The sequence below is a fragment of the Macrotis lagotis genome, chromosome 1, assembly GCF_037893015.1.
Source record: "Macrotis lagotis isolate mMagLag1 chromosome 1, bilby.v1.9.chrom.fasta, whole genome shotgun sequence".
In the NCBI taxonomy this organism is placed as follows: Eukaryota; Metazoa; Chordata; class Mammalia; order Peramelemorphia; family Peramelidae; genus Macrotis; species Macrotis lagotis.
In genome coordinates this window covers 622,503,380-622,529,423 of record NC_133658.1, presented here as the reverse complement: position 1 = coordinate 622,529,423, position 26,044 = coordinate 622,503,380, and the positions used below count along the sequence as shown (strand labels likewise).

At 33.4% G+C, this 26,044-nt stretch overlaps 1 protein-coding gene and 1 long non-coding RNA gene across 10 annotated transcripts in view; one reads left to right on the top strand and one right to left on the bottom strand.

Moving 5' to 3' along the window:
- R3HDM1 (R3H domain containing 1) overlaps nucleotides 1-26,044 on the bottom strand; it is an 87,035-nt gene that overhangs the window by 19,358 nt on the left and 41,633 nt on the right. For 5 of the 9 annotated variants that reach the window (XM_074215055.1, XM_074215062.1, XM_074215058.1 and 2 more), the window contains 5 exons: nucleotides 24,646-24,747; nucleotides 22,472-22,744; nucleotides 20,345-20,468; nucleotides 7,078-7,235; nucleotides 816-967 (listed from right to left, as the gene is read on the bottom strand). In XM_074215055.1, the coding sequence (XP_074071156.1) occupies nucleotides 816-967; nucleotides 7,078-7,235; nucleotides 20,345-20,468; nucleotides 22,472-22,744; nucleotides 24,646-24,747 (809 nt within the window). The remainder of the gene's footprint in view (nucleotides 1-815; nucleotides 968-7,077; nucleotides 7,236-20,344; nucleotides 20,469-22,471; nucleotides 22,745-24,645; nucleotides 24,748-26,044) is intronic. The other 4 variants (XM_074215059.1, XM_074215063.1, XM_074215057.1 and 1 more) reach the window with 3 other exon arrangements.
- Nucleotides 1-26,044, top strand: part of LOC141507430 (uncharacterized) — a 39,646-nt gene that overhangs the window by 2,920 nt on the left and 10,682 nt on the right. Inside the window, exon 2 of the long non-coding RNA XR_012474135.1 lies at nucleotides 19,500-19,662. This is a non-coding gene — a long non-coding RNA (uncharacterized LOC141507430). The remainder of the gene's footprint in view (nucleotides 1-19,499; nucleotides 19,663-26,044) is intronic.

The window sequence follows — 26,044 nt, the reverse complement described above, 5'->3', positions numbered from 1 at the left end:
GCAAAAGAGATCTAAAAATTCTTTTAAATGAAAGATGAATATAGGAATTTAAAATTGGATTTACTACTATATTTTCTTTGGACAATAGAGCTTGAAAATTTAGGCTTTGCCATAGCAAAAAGTTCAAAAATTATTATAGTTAGAACTAGAACCTATCTTTAATTTTAGTCTGGTCTTCTGTATTGATGTGCCAAACTTGAGTCGGCTATAAAACTAGAAATAAACATTAAAAGTATCACTAGGGAGTTCTGACAACAGTTGAAATGATGTCGAAACAACAATTTCTAACACAGACTGTAAATGGAGTAGGTAAGTCCATCCTGGTTCTACCACCACACTGAAGACAAATGAGCCATTTGTAATCATTATGACTTGACACTAACTCTTATCACCTTATCACTATCTTAATTCCCCCCTCTGTAAAAGAAATGAACAAAATGTCAGCTGCTTCTCTGGTAAACTCATAGGAAATGTCATGGATATAAATGAAACAACATGTAATGTGCTTTCAATTCCTTGGAAGAACAGTTCCTGATTTAATGCATAATTAGTATTTTAATGTACCGGCTTGTCAAAAAAAACTTCCACTTTTTCTATAAAACAAAAGTTGATAAGGTACTAGAAAACTCCTTTCAGAGCAATTTTGGGCATATATTGTTTTTCTAATTCTCTGGAAAAAGAATGAGTAAAAGGGAGAAAGTATGCTAATAGTAAACTGACCTTGAAATTAGCAGACATTGATAAGATGAGAGATCCTAGCTGATACAGATAAGGTAATGAAGTGGAAGCTAAAAGAACTTAGTTCAGTTATTCACCTTAAATTGTTTTGTTGACCAGATGGGATGACACTATAGTAAACTGGCATTCCTGTGGTGGGTATAGGTCCTTGATTAGATTGATTAGGCATTATAACAGGCTGCTGATAAGTCTGCTGAGGCATTCCTTGGGAACCTTGAGGCAGTGAAACCTAAAGTTGGTGGGGAAAAAGAAGAAGTCCTTACTTTAGAGAAAAATAAATAAAGAAAACAATTTCTCTTATAAACCCTACTCTGCTACTTCTGTTTCCAAATATTTGTGAAGATATGCAGTAGGTCTATGGGTCACCCACATTCTTTTGTTATACCACTAACAAGGAATTTATCTTTCAACTCATTTGGTTCTTCTTTCCCTTAAAAATTTAAATTACAGTAATAAAAAGACTCATCTAAGCTCCTTATTCATCTAACCAAACACAAAATCTCATAAAAATACTCAAGAACAACATAAACATACAAGTTAACATGGCACAATCTGGTGAGGATGACAATGAAGGCACCATACCTTTTGTTTTCTCATTATTAATTCAAGTTAAGCATTAAGAAAATCTTTAAAAAACTTTGAATGCAACAAATTCCTTACTAATAGGATTCAAGCTATACTTACCTTCCAATAATAAATAAATTCATAGAGGCAAGTTTAGACATCAGGACAATACATAGTTTTCCACACACACACACACACACACACACACACACACACACACACACACAAACATCAAGTAAAATTTCATTATTCTTTTTTACGAACTTGTCCATTTTCTTGACTGGTACGTTAAAATGTACACCTCTTAAAAAATTATACATACAACTTAAGCTTTTAAATTCCTAAAGTGGAAATTGTGTTTTACTTTTCTTTGAGTTCCTTGTGGTGCTAAGTACAGTGACTAGCATGTAGTAATTATTCAAAAAGGATTTACTAAGTAGACCAAGGTGGATTCGGTAATATGCAATAAAAGAGTTTTATTCTTAGTTATTTTGCAGTCAGAAACTGGTGTTATTAAGATCTACCTAAGCTTTATCCTATGCTAAAAGTCTAAGTTTAATAATACAAACTTGTCATCTAGTATTTTTTCATTTGACAAATTTCTGAAATAGAATTAATCCTTCCCAATTGCAATGGAATTTCTTAATTACCTCACAACTAGATAAATTATCCAAAACAAAACTATTGGGCTGATTTTCTACTCTATATAATGTAACATAATCTAATCTTTCAAGTATGAAAGTAATTTAATATATTTAGGTGGCACTTTTGATTGCTTCAGATTTAATGTTTAGCAAAGATGATCTAAGCAAAATAAAAGACAGTTAAATGATTCACAATATTAGAATAAAATTGGAGCTTAAAGCAAAGGAAAAATAAACTACTAAGAAAGGCATTTCACTGTGCTTGAGAATGGAATATAGTCTATTGAGGAAGGCAATTAAAAAAAATAACTTCTCAGCTCAGAGTTCTCTTTTCTAAATTTGATGTCAAATTTAGTAGCCAAAAGTGTAAAGTGGCAAAGTTGAATGGTATATGTGAGGTATCGTTTGATCATCTAAAGTCCTGTCCCTCCCATTAAGTAGTAAGTCAAGGAGACTGAGGAGCACTATGAAGAAAGCTAGAAGTAGGACAAAGGGAAAAGGCACTCACTAGCTAAAACCTAGACTGGAACATAATTTCTGTAGAGCAATGGGGATTGCAATTTTGTGAGGTAAAAGAAGAAAGAAAAAATGGAAGGAAGGAAAGAAAAAAGTCAGAAAGGAGAAAGGATGGGAAGGAAAAAGGAGAGAGATACTTGGTTTTTACACCTCAAAGTTACCTTTGTTGGCTCTGTTCCTTCAAGTTTCAATGCCTAATGAAGACCATTGATCTCATTTGTTTTTAATTCTTTTATTTCAATTTTTCAATGTTCCTGTGATTATACAGTATATATTTTTTATAAATGAAAAAAATATGTTGCAATATTTAAGAAGTTCCTGGATCACATGAGACAAAACTTCCCCCCTGTACATTGCTCATTATCGTAACTGCTTATACCATTATTTTGGGGTTTTTTTTTTCTCAAAAAAGGTGGGAAGGAGAAAAAATGAATTTATGACAATTGAATAAATTATTTGCTTATACCATTATTTTTGGCTGGGAATGCTCTTCCACATTCATTCTTCAGAACCAAATCCATCATTTCCTTTTTTTTTTTAGGTAATTATTAAGTGTCTGAGGCCGGATTTGAACTCAGGTACTCCTGACTCCAGGGCCGGTGCTCTATCCACTGTGCCACCTAGCTGCCCCATCATTTCCTTTAAGACAGTTAAGAATTACAATTTCTTAAAAGACTTCTTTGTTCAATATCTAGCTTTTTATATTATTTTTATAATTATAATAGATATAATAGATAAAATTTAAAATATTTATCATCTCAGACAAATTCCTTTACATTCATATACTGTGGCTTGTTCAAGACATTTCCCAATCCATCTAGTTCCTAGTTACTATGAAAACTATCAGTAAAGACATTTTGGAATATAATTTGCCTTTTCAAAAAAAATTACTGTTGCTTTGGGGCAAATGCCTAGCAGTAAGAAGCTCTAGGTTGAAGAGTCTGAACCTTCCCTTTCTTGGGATAATTTTAAACTCTTTCCTAAAATGACTGTATACAGTTCAACCAACAGTCAATTAGTACATTTGTCTTTCCACAAATCTTCCAAAACAAATTAATCCCATAACTTCATATTCCAATTTGCTTAGAAAGAGGTGACACTTCATGAGTTGTCTTGACTTCTATTTCTCTTCTAATTAGTGGCTTGGTTCATTCTTTTATAGCCATTAATAACCTGCAGTTCCTTTTTTTGAGAACTGTTTATTCATATCTTTTGACTGGAGAATAGCTCTCAAAGTGTCATATGCTTCTGACAGTTGTATATATATATACACACATATTTTTATATGTATACACACACACACACACATTGGATATCAGAACCTTATCAGAGATATTATACATAATTGATTTATTTGCTTTATAAGCTTCCCTTTTTATATTCAAAGAACTGATTTTAATTATGCACAAAATTTTCGATTACATATAATCAAATTGTCTAGGGAATCTAATATAAATTGTTTTTTTATCTCTTACTCAGTTAAGAATTCATCCTAAAATTGCAACTGTGAAAGTTACCTGAACTGGTTCTAATTTTTTAATGACATTTAATATTTTTAAAAATTAATTTATTCAATTGTCATAAATTCATTTTTTCTCCTTCCCACCTTTTTTGAGAAAAAACCCCAAAACATTATCACATATTCAAGTAAAACCAAATAGTATTTATAAATAGACTAGCATAATTTGTGAAGTCAAAGCTAAGAATCAGTCTTTTTAAAGTACTAATGAAAATAGTTTACTGTAACCATCATTTATTTCACTGTCCTTCCATTTCTATTATTAAAATTGCGAAAATACTATCATAAGACTTTCGGAGTTATAATCAAATAAAACAAATTCTTACATGTCCAAATCCCCAAAATATGTCTTATTCTGAACCCTGACTTTTTCACCTCTCTGTCAGAAAATAAATAACAAGCTTCTCAGGTCAAATTCATTTTGATTTTATTGTCATGTATAAAATAAAATGTGGGTCTAAATCCAATTTCTGTCAGATTTCTTTTTAGCTATCCTAATAATTATTATCAAATAGAAAGTTCTTTCTAGGTAACATTTTTGTGCTTATTATATCCTGGGTTTTAAAATTCTATTACTTTTGACGTTTCCTTATCAAGTCTGTTCAGCTGCCTACTTAACTATTTTTTAAAACTAGTATCAAATAGATTGAAGTGCTAGCTCTCCTTTATTCTTATTTTTTCCATTATTTTCATTGTGTTCCTCCAAGTGAATTTTATTATTCCAATCCCAATAATTTATAGATGAGAAAACTGAGACCCAGAGAGGTTCAGTAACTTTCTTGAGGTAACATAGTTAATATGAAAAGCTAGGGGGTGGCTAGGTGGTGTAGTTGATAGAGCACCAGAGTTATTAGTACTTGAGTTCAAATCTGGCCTCAGACACTTTATAATAAATAAAAAAGATGAAAAGCTAGGAACTGAATCCAGACTTTTCGACATGTGATTCAGAAGTACCATACTGTAATGATACTTTTTATTGTTTTTGACTTTTTAAATTTTTCCTCCAATTTCGCTCCCCTCCCCTTACAGAAGACAGTCTAATAGTCTTTACATTGTTTCCATGCTATACATTAATCAAAATTGAATGTATCAGGGGTGGCTAGGTGGCATAGTAGTTAAAGCACTGGCCCTGTAGTCAGGAGTACCTGGGTTCAAATCCGGTCTCAGACAATTAATAATTACCTAGTTGTGTGGCCTTGGGCAAGCCACTTAACCCCGTTTGCCTTGCAAAAACCTAAAAAAAAACCTGAATGTATCAAAACTGAGAGAAATCATATCATTAAAGAAAAAATAAACCGTAAGAGATAGCAAATAATAAGATACCTTTTTTTTGTAAAAAAAAAAAAGAATAAAATCTTTAATTAAAAAAAAATTGAGGTCTTTGATTTAGATTCCACAATTCTTTCTTTGGATAAGATGGTATTCTCTATCAAAGGTATCCTAAAATTGTTCCTGATTGTTGCACTGAGGGAATGAGCAAGTCCATCAAGGTTGATCATCACCCTCATGTTGCTGTTAGGGTGTACAATGGGTATACAAAGGATCTCACTCAGCATCAGTTCATGCAAATCCTGAATTCCCATCCCTCCTGGTTTCTAATAGTGTTCCATAACATACATATATCACAATGTGTTAAGTAATTCCCCAATTGATGGACATTCACTCAATTTCCAATTCTTTGCCACCACAAACAGGGCTGCTATGAATATTTTTGCACAAGTGATGTTTTTATATGGTGATACTTTTGCTAAAACAAATAAACAAAAAAACCCCAAATAACTTCAAGACTACTATAAAACATTGAGGAGTGGTCAGATACTTCATCTGAAAAGCAGCTAAGATTTTTAGTGGATTATAAGATCAATATAAATCCACAAAAAACCTAAATGTGAAGTCAGGTTATGTTTAGAGATGCACAGGCTAGGTATGTACACACACACATATGCATACATACATACATATATATATATATATATATACTCTAGAAATAAAGCATATCTATATCTATAAGGCATATAGATCTTGTGTGACCTATATATATTAAATTACTAGTATATCATATATCAGTGAAGAGTCTTGTATACCCTGCTTGATTTGACCACAAATGGAACACTAAATTTAATTCTGAATGACACTGTTAAGTTGAAGATTGTCTAGAAAAGAGCCTTGAGAACATATCATACGAATATCATTTGGTGGAAGTTGAAGGCAACTTGGAGGAGGAGGTAAATGTAGGGGAGACATAATTTCTGTCTTCCAGAATCTATCATGTGTGGTCAGAAGAATTAGAAGAATTACTTATGCCAAGTATAGTCATAAAAGCAAGAGGCTCTTAAAAAAAATTCTTAGATGTGGAGCTACCCACAATTGGAATAGGTTGTCATAGCCCATAACAAAGTTATGCTTGGTGCTTACTTTTTTTTTAGGTTTTTTTTTTTTTGCAAGGCAAACAGGGTTAGGCTTGCCCAAGGCCACACAGCTAGGTAATTATTAAGTGTCTGAGACCAGATTTGAACCCAGGTACTCCTGACTCTAGGGCTGGTGCTTTATCCACTACGCCACCTAGCCGCCCCGGTGCTTACTTTTTAAGTGGGCTGAAGAGTAAATCTTTGTTTAGGTGCAGCTTGTCTTTTGCTTTTGGGCTCCCCTTACATGATTAAATTCTAGTACTCTTTGGTCCTGTCATTTCTAAATCCTACTTGCCTTTCCCTTTCAGACATGTAGAGAACTTTGATAAAAGTTTGAAAAGAATATGATGTCTGCTTGTACATGTAATACACTAAATTGATCAAATGAAAGAGAAAAAAAACCTGCCAATAGAAGTATGATGGTACTGTTTTTAAAATTTTAATAAGAGAAATGGAAGGACATAGTGAAATGAAGGCTAAAATAGATTATTTTTAGTAGCTCTTATTAAAAAAAAGACCAAAAGATTCCTACAGCTAAGAAAACTTTTTGCTTTGTCCAAAGATGACTCTCAGCTTTGACTTTACAAGTGTTACAACTGTATTTTTAAATATAATTTGGTATTATTGTTGTATTTAAAATCATTGCTCATAACAAAATAAAAGCATAAATTTAACACAGGTAACATACCTGATAAGATGGCACTGAAGGGTAGGGGACAATCACACCTTGAATTTGATTTCCAATATTGTTTTGTTGGCCACTGACTAGATTTTGATTTTGGGATGGTTGAATGGCAACTATCCCTTGGTAGTTTTGCTGTTGCTGGCTGGGCATAACCTGGTAACCTGAAACGATATAAGGGATTAAATACTGCTTTAAATTTTAAAATAATTTTGCAAAAGATTACATATCTGCGTCAAATGTTTTTGTCATAAAATAATAGCATTAATTAAGAATTCATTAGATGGTGGCTGTTTCTTAAACTCTTCTAAATGCCAGTAATTAAAAAAAATATGTAATTCAGTATCTTTTAAAAAGTTAAATGTTTTATGTAAAATTCTTTGTAATGTTCACCACCATAAGTTACTGACTAAATCTATATATATTACCCTCAAAAATTAGGTTCAGTTCAGTTTTACAAGGAAAAACAACTTAGATTTCACACAAGATCATTGGTACAAGCTATGGACTGTCTAATGATATTTAGTGCAAATCTTTGATTAAAGGTTAGCTTAAGTAGCACAGAAAAGAAACATTCTTGATTGTGGAAGGGTTCTTTCTGGAAGGAAAGGTTGAACCAAGTTTTGAGAAGATGCAAACATTCTGAAACAGTAGAATAGAAAGTAAATAAAAGTCCTGTTTTTACCTAAGTTGTCCATTGCCACACTTTTTCTCATTTATCAGAAACAAAGAGAAACATTTGCATTTTATCAATGCTATTTTTTTCAGGGCATTTTCTCCACTGTTACTGTGAAATATAAGGCTAAAATATAAATCCTAGTTGAGAATGGTAAAAATAAAGGTGGCAGAGAGACATTAGGTAAATTGTCCCAAATTAAAAAGAAAGCACACATTTGAAATCTTCTGTATAGATAAATTCACAATAGTAGTACCTAAAATGGCTAAACTATAAAGGAAAAACAAAAATCCTTTATCATTGCCTTATCAAGTACCCATTTACCTATAATGGTAATCCAAGTGTTCCTGCCTTGCTACTAGCCCACAAGGGAAGAGGAGTCATAAAGATTCTGTATCTCAGATGTTGGTACTTAGAGATAACAGCCATTCAATTATATTGCTCAATAATTAATTAATTAAATCTAGCACTCATCTACTCTGTAGCTATTGGAGTGGGGAAGAGGGTAGGGAGAAGCAATCCTAGGAGCCAAAAGTTAGAAAAAGATAAGCCAAAATACACTGAATTGAGTTGTAACAAGATTCTAGAGAATGAAGTTATTTTCACAACTGACTTTTGTTGAAATAATTTCTGTAATGAATAATCTATAAAGAATAAATTGCCTTTTTTGTCCTTTTGTATATCAATCTATGTGAAGAGCTAAATTCTATGATCCTATTAAACTGGTTATATTGTCCAGTGAATGTTCTTCCAGTTCTGCATTCACTGTACAAAATAAAACCTGGAGGCAAGGAAAAGGGAAAGGAAGGTTTCCTTAATTTTTTTGGTTCCACAATTATCTTTCAAACTCCCTTCTTACTACTTTATACCACAAAAGTACACATCAACACACTGTCAACACAAAGATCTGGGAGAACAAAGAAAAAAATGGTGATGAAAAGGGATGGACATAAAGGTGTGTAAGACATTTCCTCATTTCCTTTAATCTTTTTTTTAAAGGTTTTTGCAAGGCAAATGGGGTTAAGTGGCTTGCCCAAGGTCACACAGCTAGATAATTATTAAGTGTCTGAGCCTGGATTTGAACCCAGGTACTCCTGACTCCAGGGCTGGTGCTTTATCCACTGTGCCACCTAGCAGCCCCTCCTTTAATCTTTTTCTAGACTTTTTCTCTACCAACCTTAGAGAAAGAAAGCTTTCTGAGGATCAATAATATTATTTCAAAGAAATGCACACATCACAGTCACATTTCATCAAAATAAAAATGAAACAATTAAACACCAGGATGCCCTGTGGAATTCCCTGTAAAAAATTTCTTCTATAACAAATTTAAATCACTACTTTCCCCCCTCAGTTGTTTAAAAATAGATTATTTTTGCCAAGTACTTTATTTACAGTTGTATTCGAGATTTAAGGTTAGTTCAAATAATAATTTGCAACCATAAAAACTATCTTAAATTCTCCTCTTCTATTATTGTTTTGATTTTTGAAGGCAGTGGGGGTTAAGTGACTTCTCCAAGGTCATACTGCTAAGTATTAGGTATCTGAGTTCACATTAATGTTTTTTTAACAGTTATTAATTCCTGTTTTTATTTAACCTTTCACATTTTTATTTTTAATTTCAAAAATTAGGTCAAAACTTCCCAAGGGCAGAAATGATATTATCTTTGTATCCTTCGTGGCAATTCATATTTATTGCTTTGCACATTTTATACACATCTAAGTACAGTGCTATATATAGAATTATCTGACAATATCATGAAGGAAAACAGCCAATGTAATCATGGCATTTCATAGCCTAAGTTAAACTACCTTAAACTACCTGAAAGTAATAAGCTTTTGTTATTAAACTGCATTATCTAAGAATACAAAAAATATATTGAAATTATATTTGAAAAAAATTTGAGTTTTTCAAGACTTTGGTCTGTTAAGGCTGTGTTATTTCCCTCAGGTCCTAAACTCCTGTTTTCATTTGTATCTCCAATGGTCAATACAGTTGACCTGGTACATGGAATGCATGCTGAATGATTTGATAAATGATAAAAGATTGTAGAAGGAACTGTATATCAAGTATAAAGGTCTCAAGTGTTAAAAAATGGTTTTAAGTATTCATATTATTCAGTGTAAAAGGACAGTTGTTGGCCTGGTAATGTAGCAAATTTATGAGACAGACAACTCAAGACCTGTTAATGATGCCCATGACATGTTTATATCATGTCCTATAGGAGAAAGGCTTCCAGCTCACTGGTTTGATTTTTTTTTTATGGCAGAATACATGAAAGATAAAACATCAGATTGAAATGTGAGAATAAGTCTACTCCATGAAAGCAGTGATTTTTAATTTTTTATGTATCCTGAACTCCTCTAAATTCCGGTAAAGCCCCTGAAGACTAGTTCATTGCCTAAATTCCTAACTGAAGGGCATGTGAGCTGTTTTCTAGTCTAAGTTCACAGTAAACCTGAAATCAGTGCATGAATCCAGATCCTTCAATAAAAATCCTTGTATTAGAGGGAGTAGTCAATTTGAAGAAATCACTGACCAACCAAAGATATGAATACAATTTAGTAGAGACCTTTATAATTTTAAACAGAAAATGACCAAAGTGAGCACTCTAGTAAAACTGAGAAAGCATGAGCAAATGAATAGAAAATTTTGGAATAATGGAAACGTAGCTACTTGTGACGATGTCACTGGGGGTACTTCAATCATTAAATATTTACTAGGCCCCTTCTCTGTTCTTAGTACTTATTATGCTATTATGGGGAGGATGGGGGCAGAAGATATCTAAATACCCAATAAATGTACTTCCAGAGACTAAAATGTAAAATAATGGTCAAGCATTCATGAAGTTAAAAAAATGTTTTTTGATATTACTCAATATTGATTAGGGAGGACTTGCTGGAGGAGCTAGTATATGAGGTGGTCTTTAAAGGATGGACAAGAGGATAAGACTAAGCAGCAAATACTTTCTTTAAGAAGCTTTCCTCAAGTAACCCGTTACAATGCATAGTACTTTTGTGGGAAGTTATCCCTTAACCCTCCCTTAGTCATTATTGTGCTTAGTCCTCAGTAATGTATGTACTTGTCTATTACATTTATCTCTCTCATGTAGGGTCAAAACCCGAGGACCAAAACTGTTCATTCTTTTGCCTTTTTATCCCCAATGCCACTGCTCACTAGTACAATCTCTTGGATATGGAAGGTACTTACTAAATGTTTGTAGGATTGGAATGGATGGACCTTACAAATCCTCTTAGGCCTTAGTTCATGCTACAGCATATACTTCTTTCTTTTACTTTAAATATTTTGTTTCATGTATGCTTCATAAAGAGAAGAAATTTAAAAAAAAATCCTCTCATATTGGGGAAGCTAGGTGGCACATAGATAAATCACCAGCCCAAGAGTCAGGAGGACCTGAGTTCAAATCCGACCTCAGACACTTAATACTTAACTTAGCTGTGACCTTTGGCAAGTCACTTAACACTTTATTGCTTTGCAAGAACAAAACCAACAAAAAATATCTTCCATATTGACTGATGTAAATGATTCCTTCATACTATTTATTTTTTGGGATCAGACCTGTGATTTCTTTGTAGCTCTGTAGATTGTTCACATCAAAGGGGTACTGTTCTTATCCTACAACCATCCCAAAGAACATCTGATTAGGCTGTGTTATTTCCCCCAGGTCCTAAACTCTTGTTTTGGTTTACTAAAATGGCTAACACATTGACATGGCAATCTATAAAATATAATTTATAGCTCTGAAGGACTATCCTTGTGCATCAAGGGTGTATTGCTACTCTTGATAGTGACACGTGATCAGTCTACATGCAGGTATCATATTTTCTTTTTAAAATAGCTATTATGATTAAATTACACTTCTCATGGTTGACCCCATTTCACAACAGAAATTTATTTCACATAATTCTGTAATTGCTTCTATGTGCTGGGTCCATTTGAGGGGTAGAGAGTAGTGCTACCCCCTGAATTTTGAGCTAAAGTAATATGATAAAATATGGCATTTATAGGCACTTCACAATTTAGAAACTACTTTCTTCCAACAACCCAGGCAGAGAACTATGAGAGAAAGTGATGATCAGAAAGATTAAGTGACTTGCTTAATGTCACATGACAGGTACATGAGGAAGTTCTTATAACTGGTGGAGATTAGTGTTAGACCCTGAGATAGAAGGAATCATCCATGTTACCTGTCTAATGATTCTACAAAGTAAAGGTTATTTGCTGTGAAAATTACAGTTTCCAGAAATGATAAAAACTTGATTTAGTAAGGTTTTTCCCCATATAGATATTGCTAAGTGAAATATTAAATTTGCACTGTGAATCACTGAGATAAAAGCAATTTTTCAGGGTACAAAGTAAAACACTATGTGTTACACAGTGGTACCTATTAGAATTCTCAGATAACTGTCTAATCACTCTAATACATAAGTTCACAATGTAGGTATTTTTCCATTGACATAGATTGCAACTCATCCATGTCTCCTTTTATTTTACAATTCACTAGTTCACCACAAGAATCCAGCCAATGTGCTGAGTGTGAATACTTTTATCAATAGCACATGAGTCAACCATGGGTTCTTCCTCCCTTTTCCTATGAGAAAGGACCACATTCTTCTTGTACTAGTCTTTATATCACATCTCTGTAATTTTTTTCTTTCCAATGCTGCAGTCTGCTCAAATAGTTTGGTTCTCTCAGTTGCTCTTTGTTTGGATGATCCTCAACTTTAGTTCTTCTGAGAATGGAGTACTCCAAGATGTGTAGCTATCCTTGTCACTGGAAGAATACTAGCATTTTAAAGACAGGTGTTTGTTTTAGGGAGGTTGGCATCCTTAAAATAATTGTGCAGTTTCCCAGAACGATTAGTGTCTAATTGCAGTGCATGTCCAAGAGACATACACTTGTAGGTGACTTCTGGCATGCAGATTCTCCTTTCATATGTATTGTATTCCTCATTAGAGTGTGTGCTCCTTGACAACAGAGACTATCTTTTTTTTCTATTTGTATCTCCAGGGCTTACTTGGCACAGTGTGTGGTATATAATAAGCACTGAATAAACATTTTCTTGTTTGTTAATTCATTTACCTGTATACACCAAAATTTGGACAACAGATGCTATTCACCTACTCTTTTTTGGGGGGGGGTTGGAGATGGGGAAGTCAGACTCTTCCAAAAGATTTCTGATCTCTGAAAATTATGGGGTTTAAAGCTAATACCACTCAACCAACAGAAATTTGTGGAAAGTCTTGTTACCTCTGAGGAATTCTTCACCTTGCATCTGTGTTGGACCTACTCCACAACATGGACAAACATCTTTGGGAGGTCTACATTTCCATGTTTTATGTTTGTTTGATGCCAATAATCAAAGAGTAAAATGAAGTTATTGCTGTTCTATAATATTCAAGATAGAACAGATTATAACATATATATATGTGCATATATATGTATATATACATATACATACATATACATATACATTATATATATGTTTTACACCAAATCAAATTTTACTTATATGGGTAAACAGACATATAAGTGAGATGTTACTGATATCCCCTCTAGGTCAGTTTTTATGGGGTAATAACCAAGTTTAAGACTTACTGACACTCCCTTTCCTCCCCCCCCCCACTTTGGTATCTTTCCTTTGTATACTCTGAGAACTGGTTTCTTTCTTTCTTTCTTTCTTTCTTTCTTTCTTTCTTTCTTCCTTTCTTTCTTTCTTTCTTTCTTCCTTTCTTTCTTTCTTTTTTGGCAAGGCAATGGGGCTAAGTGACTTTCCCAAGGTTGCACAGCTAGGTAATTATTAAGTGTCTGAGGCCAGATTTGAATGCAGGTCCTCCTGACTCCAGGGCAGGTGCTCTATCCACTGTACCACCAAGCTGCCCCTGAGAACTGGTGTTTCAATTTCAGTGTGCACTTCGTCTAATGCAGTTGTTTTATGCATCTATTTTCTTTAGTATCTGAAGAAAACTTTCTTCAGGAGCAGCATATAAGAAAATGTCTGTTATGAATTCAAATATGGCAGTTCCACTATCCTTGAGGGGGGAAAAGAGTATGCTATAAAAATCTTTATAGATCTTTTCAATTCTTTTTGATCTCATGGGAGACTATTTTTATCTCCTGCTTATGAGAGGATTCTGTTTGGGTTAGTCAGGTCAAACTGAGCATACACAGGTTAAAATGAGTATCAGATAACATCAGAAAAAATTTACTTGATACTATCTTAACACAGAGAAAAAACTAATGAAGTGAGAACCATTTCTGTGATCACCTATCTATTGAGTAATGACTTGAAAGAGAAACACTCAAAGAAAGGAAAAGAGATATTCATTTAAAACAACTATGTTTTGGTCAGTTTACATAAGACGATGCTGAAAAATGGAAATGAACAAGGAGAGGGATTCTGGTTGTCAAAATTTCACAGAAATGTGTGAACCAAATACTCCCATGAGGAGAAAAGGAAAACTGCTTCCTCAGTTATCAAACAATTGATCCCCTTTTTTATAAAATGTGATCAAGATTGCTTGTTATATACTAGAAGGAGGTCAAAGGCAGAAAGGTTTCAGATGCTATGATATATTTAGAAAAGTACTTTTTTTTTAAGGTTTTTGCAAGGCAATGGGGTTAAGTGACTTGCCCAAGGCCACACAGCTGGCTAATAAAGTTTCTGAGGCTGGATTTTAACTCGGGTACTCCTGACTCCTGGGCCGGTGCTCTATCTACTGCGCCACCTAGCCACCCCAGAAAAGTACTTTTTAAAGGAAAGTATTAAAAACAAAATAGATGCCGAACCACTGGGTAAGAAATCTTGGTACATGAATGCAACAGAATATTTTAACATTTTTAGCTATGATTAATGGAAATAATTCAAAGATGCATGAGAAGACTAACATTAACCAACACAGTGTGAAATAAGCAGAAATAGGAAAACAACAAAAATGACAATATAAATGAAAATAAAGAAAAAACTGAATTCTAGGTAATTATAATTACCAAGTTTGCCATGGAAAAGAGGTAAGAAATTGAGCCTCTCTTCTTTCTTTGCAGAGATGGGGAACTCTGGTGGTGGTACATTTCATAAACCATGAATTCTTAACTTGGGGTCCATGAACATTTTAGCAAATACTTTGATAAATGTATTTCACTGTAATTGATTTCCTTTGTAATTCTGCATCAAAAAATGTTCTTCTGAGAAGGGGTCCATAGGCTTCAGTAGACTGCCAAAGGGATCCATGAAAAAACTTTTAAGGAGCCTTTGGTATATACTGTCAAACTTGGTTGGCTGTGTAGCATTTTTGCTGAATTGATCCACCCCCCCCCCCACAACCTCCAACACCCCTTTTGGTTTGTTACAAGGGAGAGCTTCCTGGGTAGGTGAATAGAGAGAGGCATCTATCTAAAAATGAAGATGATATAAAAAGAAAATATATAATAAAAATTATTTTTAATTGTGGAGGGTGGGAGAAAATTAATGTTACCTCAAAAAAAGGCAATAAAAAAAACAAAGCAAAAAAGGCTTGTCAGAGAACCAATTAAGCAAAACCAGCTAACTATCCAAATCAAAGGGAAAAGGAGAGTAAAGTCCATGTAGCTGCAAAAGTACAGAGAGAAAGAAGATCCACTGTCAGGGGAGAAATTCTCAAGGTCCTAGAAAGAGTGAAAAGGATAAGAAATAAGAATCATGGCACAACATTCCAGAGAAGGAAATGTATTTCAAGGTTTAAAAGTCTATGAAAACATTACACAAGTCTAGTCATCCTAATTTTTACTCAAATATTTTCAAGTCAATATTTGGAGCTGTTTTTTAAGTATGTTATACTCAGATTACAGCATTCCTTTGTAGAAATCAGCTTACAGTCATTATTGCTTGAAAGAATTTATTCAGGAGAGTAAGGAGAGGGTAGTCTACTTAAGACAGAGCAAAAACACACAGGCTTTCTGTGAGATGTCATCAATATTGATATTATTTAACTCATTTTCCTTTGTTAAAAGAGTACATTGTTGAAATATTATCCTATTTCTCCTGGTACTTTACAGACAAAGCACAATCAATTCTGCAAAGCTGAGAAAACTGGGACAATAGGAATTGATGGCAGAGCTGCTTCCCTGGAGGGCTCCAAAGAATATTCTATTTTTAGCTCTATTTCACCTCAACAGATTAGACAGAGAGTAATGCAGTATTCAGCAGAAATGGTTGAACTGGTTTTTATTTTAGAGACTTAATTTGAAATAACTTCCAATATAGGGGAACACATACTTAATAATCTTTCATAGTAAATAATCTTAAAAACACACATACACATAAAAATTTAAAAAAGAATATTTAGCCAAGAAGACCCTAAATATGAAATTATAGATTCACTAGTTGGTGTTTTAAATATTTTTTAGAAGAATTCCAATTTACCTGTGCAAAAACAATAAGGAACTATCTAGAGAATTGTAAATTAGTATTGCTGAGCTTATACATACCTTTCATGGGTCCATGATTTAGAGAGTTTATTTCTAATATTTTTTCAGATTTAAAATTTCCCTAATTACTATAAAAAACTTAGACAAACCTAATATGAAATCACTGGGGATAGATTTAAAGGCCAAAATGCCCAGTCATAAATTCTATTACTTTTCTCTCATTCCTCCCTGATCAAAATGTCAAAGTAGAGGTTACCCCAGAAGCTATCAGGAAAATGTCAGACTACTTCACAGGATAGTTCAGGATAGTTTGGAAATTACCAGATGCTTTTGCTCTAGATTTCAGGTTAAAAGACTTAACAGAAGAAAGAAAAGGGACAAAAGTTCAGATCTGTGCTAACTACAAAATAGGTATACACTGGATGCTTATTCAATAATCCAGGAATGAAAAACAGGCAGTAACCACCCTGGGCATACAATGCCCAACAAAACAAAAGAAACAAACCCCCCCAAATTTGGGTCAATTCCTCTTTGAAAACTCTAGTCTCCTCTAGTTTCCAGATTAACATTTTATACAAAAGCCTCAATATGAAATAGCTTCTATTAGAACAAAGATTTCAACCATTAATAGCAAGTTATTAAAAAAAGACACTTCATGGTTAAAACCAGAAACTCTTTTCAGTGTCTTATGGGGGGAGGGTAGGACTATCTCTTGTAGCAGTGTTGAAACAACTCTGCATGTCTTGAAGGAACCAAGTCAAAATAACATATTTAAGTGTGCCAGGCTGATCTGGTGTGCTACATTGCGGAACAATTTGCCTGAATAGAGTTCTAGAAATAGAATAGAAGGGAGAAAGTTCATATTCCCTAACGAGGCTGACACAAGTAAGACATAAACCATATTAGGTCATCTTCAAAATGAATCAGTCTTGAATTACCTTCTAAACCTGCCTTGGAAAAGAAATCAAAGCAACAGCTTTCAGGGATTTTAAAAAGCAAAATTAAATCAGTGATAATTAAAATTCAGACAGTTGTTTTTGGACTATGTTGAGTTTGACTAAAAGACATTTACATGTTAGGAAAATAGCAGAACATGTTAATATTTTAATACAGCATTTAAAAAGCAGTGAAACCTGAATAAAAAGAAGCCAGGAAGCAGCTGAAAAAGAGACCGGTTCACTGTGAGAAATGTAAACCTCTCAGACAGTGCTACGGCCCCGAATCCAACAGCTCACAAATAAGGCCAATTATTCCATAATATTAAACAAACATGGTTAAATGACAAATTCTTAAAAAATAAAAAGGGTAAATCCAGCTATTTAAAAAACACTCATGGGATTACATATCTAAGTACTGATACTATAATTATTTCATGGGAAGAGTTCTTTTTATTATTTACATAACTATATTCTGTATATCAAATTGTAGCTAACTTCATTATTACAAGGGGAAAGATATTATACCTTATGAGACTTAATGGAAATAGCCATATGTAGAACTATGCTTATTACAATGATATGTTGATTTGTACTTTGATTTAGGACCAAATATTTTACAACTCATCTGCTGAATCAGGAAACAGAGACATTATTCTGAGAGTCTTAGGAAAACACAAAACCTTTGGTGTCTATTTTCAGATCTAAATTTCCTTTGAGTGGTCTTTCTGTGAAATCTTATAATAGAAAAAAAGAATTGCACATTCATTCCCAATATTAAGCTGATGTTAATCATTTTTCTATTTTCACATTAGCCTTGGATGTCCACTCTCACTGAAATAAATATTTATGCCCTTAGATGAAAAGCATGGTAGGACTAATCTTTTACATACTGAGGGGACTCTTGTATTTCAGAGGTGAGGAACACCAAAAACGGAAAATGTGTATAAAAGAAGTGATCATATCCAAAATGATTTATAGGGATTTAATTTTTAGACCTAAAATTCTTGATCATATGTTTAAAAATATCCTTTATAACAACTCTAATTGGGTAAACAAAACAAATTCCCTGTTACTGTTCTCAATACATTGCCTAAGACTTAAGCCACTTTGAACCTTTTGTATGTAAGCAAATTCCCTCAGAGTAACTTGCTTGTCTCCTAGAGGTGGAAACAGGCTGTTACTTGTCATTATATAGACTGATAACTAGGTGACTAACAATGGGGGAAAAAAAGAGGCAGGGATGAATGTACCAAGCTACTTACCATCTTAATCAGACTGTGATGGTGCAGTGTTGAAAAAATTATGTTTTAATAAGTTAAAAATAAACATGAAATAGCAATTTTACATGTGAAACAGAAATTAGAAAAATATTACTATAAAATTTGCAACAGAAAACTTCTTGCTCCTTCTACAGAATACTGACTTTTCTAAAAAGCCTTATTATTAGAATTGGCGCATGCACACATACAAACACACCCACACCACTCTCACCCACATACAAAGACCCACCCACCTACCCTCTCTCTCCTTCAAATTTATTTGAAAAATGACCACTGACTAATCATATCAAGTTGAATTCTTCATATCATATAGAAGGATAAAGAATTAATACTGTTTGAAGGGAAACTACCAGTTATAGAAGTATACTTTGTACCATCTTTTTAAAAGATATTTTGTAGAGGTTGTTTGTCCTTATCCAAAATGCATGATAATTTCATCTCCAAAGAAAGTACCTCTTCTTTAAAATAAAGGCTGAACTCTATGTAAATTCCTTTCATATATATATATATATATATATATATATATATATATATATATATATATATATGTATATATACATATACACACACACACACACACACAAATTAAGGTAATTGTCCATGATTATGTAGTTAAATAGGTGTTAAACAGGATTTACACTTAGGTTTTCTTGATTTCAAGGTTGGCTATTCATCTACTATAGAGAGAAGAGTACTTTTGTCTGGCTATTATAGTTATTTCTTGGGTTTAAAAAAAATTAAAAACTACCACTACATCTATATAGATAATTAGGTACTACCTCTCTTTGCACCCTTGGATAAAATTTCTACAGTAATACAAAAACATCAGAGGAAGAGTTATATAAGGCTAGGGGTGAGCAATACTGATCAATAAGAAATTATCAGAGAGTTCCATTTCTCCAAGCAGCATCATGTAGAGGTCCTTTAAAGAACAGTTTGTTGTTCTGTGTATGGGCTACAGAAACTTTGCAAAGTACCACATAAAACTCAAGAGAAGTCAGCCCAACCCTTGCTTTATATTTGATTGGGCTGAACCACCACAAAGTTAAGTTCACCTCCCTCAAGTCCCACAGGAATTAAATATGCTAATGTCTTCACTTTTCTTCAGGCAAATGGCAGTAGGATATTACGACAGTCCTTTAAGAAAGTGACTGAAATTTCCAATTTAAACACTAAAAGAAGAGCTCCTGTGAGAAGTCATTGCTACACAACTTACTGAAAGGGAAACAAGTTGGACTGGATTAAACGTAAAACTTTATAATTTTTCATCTGTAAGTACAATTGCCTTATCTGCTGCTTGATGAAAAGGTAAAGAAAATGTTAAATAGTTTCAATTTATGGTTTGTATATTTCATAGCAAACTGTACATTGTTTTCATTTAATATTTTATTTTTTCCAATTTAAAAACAAATATTTATATATTTTTAAATTTTAAGTTCTCCATCTGCCTCCCCCCATCCTCCCAGAAGGCAAGCAATTTGAGATTGCACATTGTTTAAAATAATGTTCTATGAAAATGTTACTAAGCTAAAACATAAAACTCCAAAAAGGTACCATTGAAGATATGTACAAAAAAGGTAGCCCCTCTGAGGGGGCTGTGGCAAAGACAGACCTTGTAAAATGACATGTCACTGTTTCCATCTCAATTGTTATGCAGTGGATACTAGGCCATGCTGCTGCCTATATTAATATCCTGTTCCTGGAACTCTTTACATCACCCTTTGAGGCTCTGGATGACATCTGAATCAAACAGCCCCCATTGCTTTGTTGGGAGCATAATGCATTCTTCCCAAAAGTCAACTGGACTAGTTTAAACTATATTCTGCTTCTGAATTACTTTATGTACTAAGTTGTTTTTTTTTTGGTTTTGTTTTGGTGGCTGAAATGGAAAAAAAAAAGATGAGAAAAGCAGTAATCCACATGGCTGAGATTCATGAAATAAATGTCACTAACCTGTCTGCTGTGCAGGCTGTGGCAGTGCCTGGTTTGGCTGTGTGTTATAATGGACGGAAGCAACTGGGCGATACTGATGTTGACTGGAGGGATACTGCCCGGGAGCACAGTAACATGCTGGCATCTAAATAAGAAAAATTTAGAAAAGTCACATTTGTGTATCAATATCATAATCCTTTGTTATTGAGTATCTGAAAGCTAAAAGTATGAAGAAAAATAATTCTATTTGAATTAATTCTAGAGAAACAATTTCTCTTTTTTTTGAAATTTTGTTTATTTAAGGCAATGGGGTTAAGTGACCAGCCCAAGGTCACGCTGTTGGGCAATTATTAAGTGTCTGAGGCCAGATTTGAACTCAGGTCCTCCTGACTCCAGGGCCAGTGCACTATTCCACTGGGCCACCTAGCTGCCCCAGAGAAACAAAACTCAAAATGTTCTTTTCTTTCTTCCTTCCTCCCATCTTTGGACTTTTTTTTTTTTGCAAGGTAAATGGGGTTAAGTGGCTTGCTCAAGGCCACACACAGCTAGTTAATTATTAAGTGTCTGAGACCAGATTTGAACCCAGGTACTCCTGACTCCAAGGCTTTATCCACTACGCCACCTAGCCATCCCTCTATATTTGGACTTTCTGATGCATAACTAAAAGCCAAAACAATAGGTTGTGATTTTATCTCTTTGAGAACAATTTAAACAAACTCTAGATTACTTTTGAGCTAATCTGACCTAACTTCCCAGGATATTCTTTTTTTTTTTAAAAGGTTTTTGCAAGGCAAATGGGGTTAAGTGGCTTGTCCAAGGCCACACAGCTAGGTAATTATTAAGTGTCTGAGCCTGGATTTGAACCTAGGTACTCCTGACTCCAGGACCAGTGCTTTATCCACTGCACCACCTAGCCACCCCTCTAGGATATTCTTTTAAGGTAAGAAACAATGAAAAATTCCTGGGAATTCTTGATTAGTGTGTCAGAGAGACCTAGCTGAAATGGCCCTTGGTCAAGGAATGGTTTCATGGGATGACTAAATTCACTTCTTGGGGGTCTAATTTTATGATTATGACTGACAATGAATAAGTATTTGTTAAATGCTCTGACATAACAAGCATTTTACCAAATATTGAGGATATAAACAGAAAAATAGTATTGGCTCTCACTGAGGAAGGCAGCACATAAAAGAGAATGCATCTGTAGGGTAGACAGGAAGATATGGAAGGCACAAAGATTCAATGGTAAGCCCCAGGGGTTATGACTGAATGTCAAAAAAAGGGCAATATTTAAATTCTCCCTGATAGTGATTCTATTTGTGAAATAAACAAAGAAGAAAAAAACCCAAGTAACAGATCTTTTCTCCTCCATATCAATTTTTGAGGTTAAATAAGTTAAAATTTATTTTAATAGTCTGTCAGAAATTTAATCACACATCTCTTTTTTTAGACATAGATATATACATGTGATCATGAATCTATGATCACATGGAATCATGGAATTCCACAACATGGAATCTATTATTACTTCTTACTAGAATAAATCAATCTATCTATCTATCTATCTATCTATCTATCTATCTATCTATCTATCTATCTAAAATGTATATAATGACAAAGAGATTGATATGTTTCATAATACATAGATAATGATTAAAGAAGAGATTGATTCATGGATGTTTCATTATAGCCATATCAAAACAAGAGGTTGATATATAATTGAACAAATTAGCTGATTAATATGGAGGGATTCTTAACCTTTTTTTGTGTGTGTCAAAGAATTCTTTGGCACTCTGAAGGAGTTCATGGATCCCTTCTCAGAATACCGTTTATAAATGCATAAAACATAACACATAAGACTACATAGGAAACCAATTCTATGGAAATGTTACCAATATATTTTTTAGAAAGCAATAAGACCCTTATGTTAAGATCCCCTTAAAAAAAGAGGAATAGTACCATGCTTACTCCAAAAACGTTGTCTTTCTCTCATTTCAGTCACATTTTTTTCACTTTCCTATCAAGTAACAATTGAATTAATGTAACTCCATTTGTCTCTATATCACCTAAAACATATTTGGCTAGATTTTAGCAAACTATTATTTAGTTTTTGCATGATAATTGGTTAGAGGGAAAATAAACCTGTACCTGAGGCGTGGGTTGCTGCATGTATCCCTGTTGTTGAAGCATCTGTTGTTGGTTTACAGGATGGCCAGAAGCAGAAAAGCCAGTAGTAGGGATAGGTTGGCCTGGTGGGAGGGGTGGTGCTGGAGGAGGAGCTGGTGCCATAATATATCCAGACTGCTGTGATGGTTGAAGGACAACAGTAGATTGGAACATAGTGGCATGAGGGTCAGGAGCATCAGCAGATGGCTGGCGAACAAGACTCATATGGCTAAACTGGGATCCAAGGTTGTCCTGCTATGGGGGAAGAGATCAGGATACATTAAAATAATCACACACATAGTGATGATATTAAGAAATTCTAAATTTTTTTTTAACGATTTGGATTATTATATGATGATTTTGTAACAAATAAATCATGTTCCTATCCAGTGATTAGGTACAAGTGTAACACTGGAAAAATGAAAGGAAAAGGCAAAGTCTACGACAGAATTAAAAGAACATAGTAGTTATGCTTATTTTTAAAAAACATTGAGAATAAAATGGAAATTTAAAGTCTTTAATTTGAACTTAAAGAAAACTTTTTCAAATGTGGAGCTAAATGAAGCCCTAACAGTAAAAATAAATGATTATGAAACTTGATTTACAATTTAAATTATACTGACTTCAAAAGCCAGGGGAGGGCATGTATATATCACTCGACTAGGCAGGAAGTATTTTTAAACTTAAAATCCACATACATAATTGCTTCTTTACCACCTTGTTGCATGCCAAATGAAAATAAAGTCTGATGAAGTTTTAGCTATCATTTTCTTAAAATATTTGTAAGGTTCCTTCTGAAGTTCAGTAATTTCTAACACCACGGTATTGATTTATAACACCATAGTGAAGTTAAGCTTTGGACAAAATCTCACCATTAATAACTTTCAAGATAAACGGCAAACTTTACTATTTCTGGTTTTTGTAGCATTATAGAACACCATGGTGCACGTCACCTAGCTAATATTTTACTGAATGACTGATCTAAACATTAGAACACAGTCAAACTAGTTGGCTTGGAAAACAGAAGTGAAATACATAAATGGGGGTCCATCCTGCCAAGGCAGATTATGGCAGGAAGTATGTTTCCATTACTGAAGACAACTTTAAAAATAAGTTGACATTAAAAAGTTGATTTAAAAACCATTAAATCTGATGAGGAAATACTCAAATGATAAAAATCATAAATTATATTTGGGATGAATGGAGGGACAGGCACAGAAAATTCTATATCTAACAACTGATTAAGTTTGATTGCAAGAAATAAGTTATACCAGTGCATTGTTGGTGGAGCTGTGAATTGGTCCAGACTTTGGAAAGCAATTTGTAATTATATTAATGTCATTGCTTAAAACATTTTTGGAATGCTTACTATGATTGTTACCAACCTTCAGAGGTTTTAGCATACTCTTTGTAAAAGTCTCAATGATTTTAGTAAATGATCACTTGAGTAGATCAGATTAAAAATGACTTTTTTATGTTGCTTACAAATTTTAACTCTAAATAGTTTTATATCAGGAGTCCTAAAAATATTTTGAATAATGATAGCATTTCACAGAATATTTAGATATGTTCCTAAGGTGCCTTCGAGGATCAAAAGTTACGTGGAAGGATAGGTTCAGATAAAAAAAAATTGTCTCTAACATTATCATTCATATCTTGCATACCTAGAAGGACCACTATCTAAGGCTTAACTTGGGCTGATGCTTCTCAGAATAGTGTCCTCCAAAACACGAGCTCTAGTGATCCTCAATATTTGCTATCAGCAATACAAAAGAGAGCACTGGAGATATCAAAGTCCAAAACTAGATGAAATCCACAATTTTAATTGCAATATAATATTGTTACTGCCATGATAGGGTACAAAATTAAGCAAAATCTAATATCTGAGAGGAAATAATTTGAAAAATATTAATTTATGAGAAGGATGGGAAAAACTAGAACAAAAATAATCAGTGACAGTGACTAATATTATATTTTAAATATTTAAATTTTAGTTGGTGAAGGATATGGGTACTTCCTAAAGTTCACATACGAATCCCTTAATCTAAAAAGTATGGCATCTTTCTTTTATGCTAATAACACAGAAAAAACACACTGGCGTTCATCACACATTCACCCACAAAAAGAATGCAGGAGGTGAGTAGAAAATATAATACCACAGTATATTGCTGGGTAGGTGAGACTGGCAGGAGCGGGGATGGGTAAGGGACTGTAGAGTACTGAACAGGCTGTGAAGAAGACTGCAGAGGCCGAGTAGGCTGAAGAAGTAATAGGTTTACAAAAAGTGTTAATGTCAGAGGAAAATAAATGCATAAAATGGAAAGTTACAATCTTTTACAATAATTTAAAATAATTACAATTTTTCAAATCACTACTGACATATTAGAGAAGGCAAAATAAAATAAGTAAAGATATATTACCCAGGAGAAATATCAGGGCACAATATACAACTTTCCCAATTTTTTCATGCTTATTAAAGAAGTAAAATATCTTTTAATAAAAGTATTTCTTAGACTCAGTTCATTTTATTCAATAAACAAAGGTTTTATTGAAATAGGTAATTTATTTAGTAAATTTAATTTCTATAAATATCATTTCTGGTTTCAGACATTAAGAAAAAATTATTTATTCTTAATCCGTGCTCTGAGGAAGGGGGCTTCTAATCAAGCTTAATCAGAGTATTAATTAAAATTCATCCTAAATTGATTAATTAAAAAAAGCTTTATCTCCTACTCTTAACACAAAATTGGTGAGCACTATTTAACAGCATGGGAAAAAACACCTGGGAAGGCAAGACTCTACATTCTAAGTCAGAGCTGTCCAACCTTATTTTAAAATTATTTTTATTGAAATGACAATATATTTTTATTTATTATTTTAGTGTGAGCTCTGAGGTAGATTGGCTTCGTTTAATAAAGCATTATAAAATTACCCTTTGGGTCACATGCAACCCCACCACTGCATTTTGGACAGTCCTATTCTAAGTAGTAATGATTTTAAGTGTTAGCTACTTTCATATAACAAAGTTAGTATGACAAGCATTAGGAAAAAGACAAACTACATAAATTTTGGTTAAAAAAAACCCTTACCATTTTCAAAGTATATGGAGCATCTTCAAATAATATTAGATTGTATTTTGCCCACCTTATATTTAACCAATTAACTATCAAAAACTTGAAAGTATGTACTACATTACCAATTGTTCTAACTATATTTTACAGATAAAAAAATTAGACAAAGGCAAGCTAAGCTAAGGTTAAATTAAACTTAAGGCTAATTCCAAGGAGCCTTATATCCAGTTTAGTACTCTTTCCACAAGAATACTACAGTTAAAAAACCCTTTTTTAATTGAAAAGTGTGTACATGGAATTTCTCTCCTCTAGAGGATACAACTTCAAAGATAGTGCTTAAGTGAAATTGACAATGAACAAGTTTAAGAAAAATGGTTGAGAAAATCATCTCATAAAAGGAAAAGTTACTTCAGGATGAGCATAAGAATAAAACAAAAAAAAATGCATGAAATGTGTATTTTTACCACAAACGTAATACACTAGA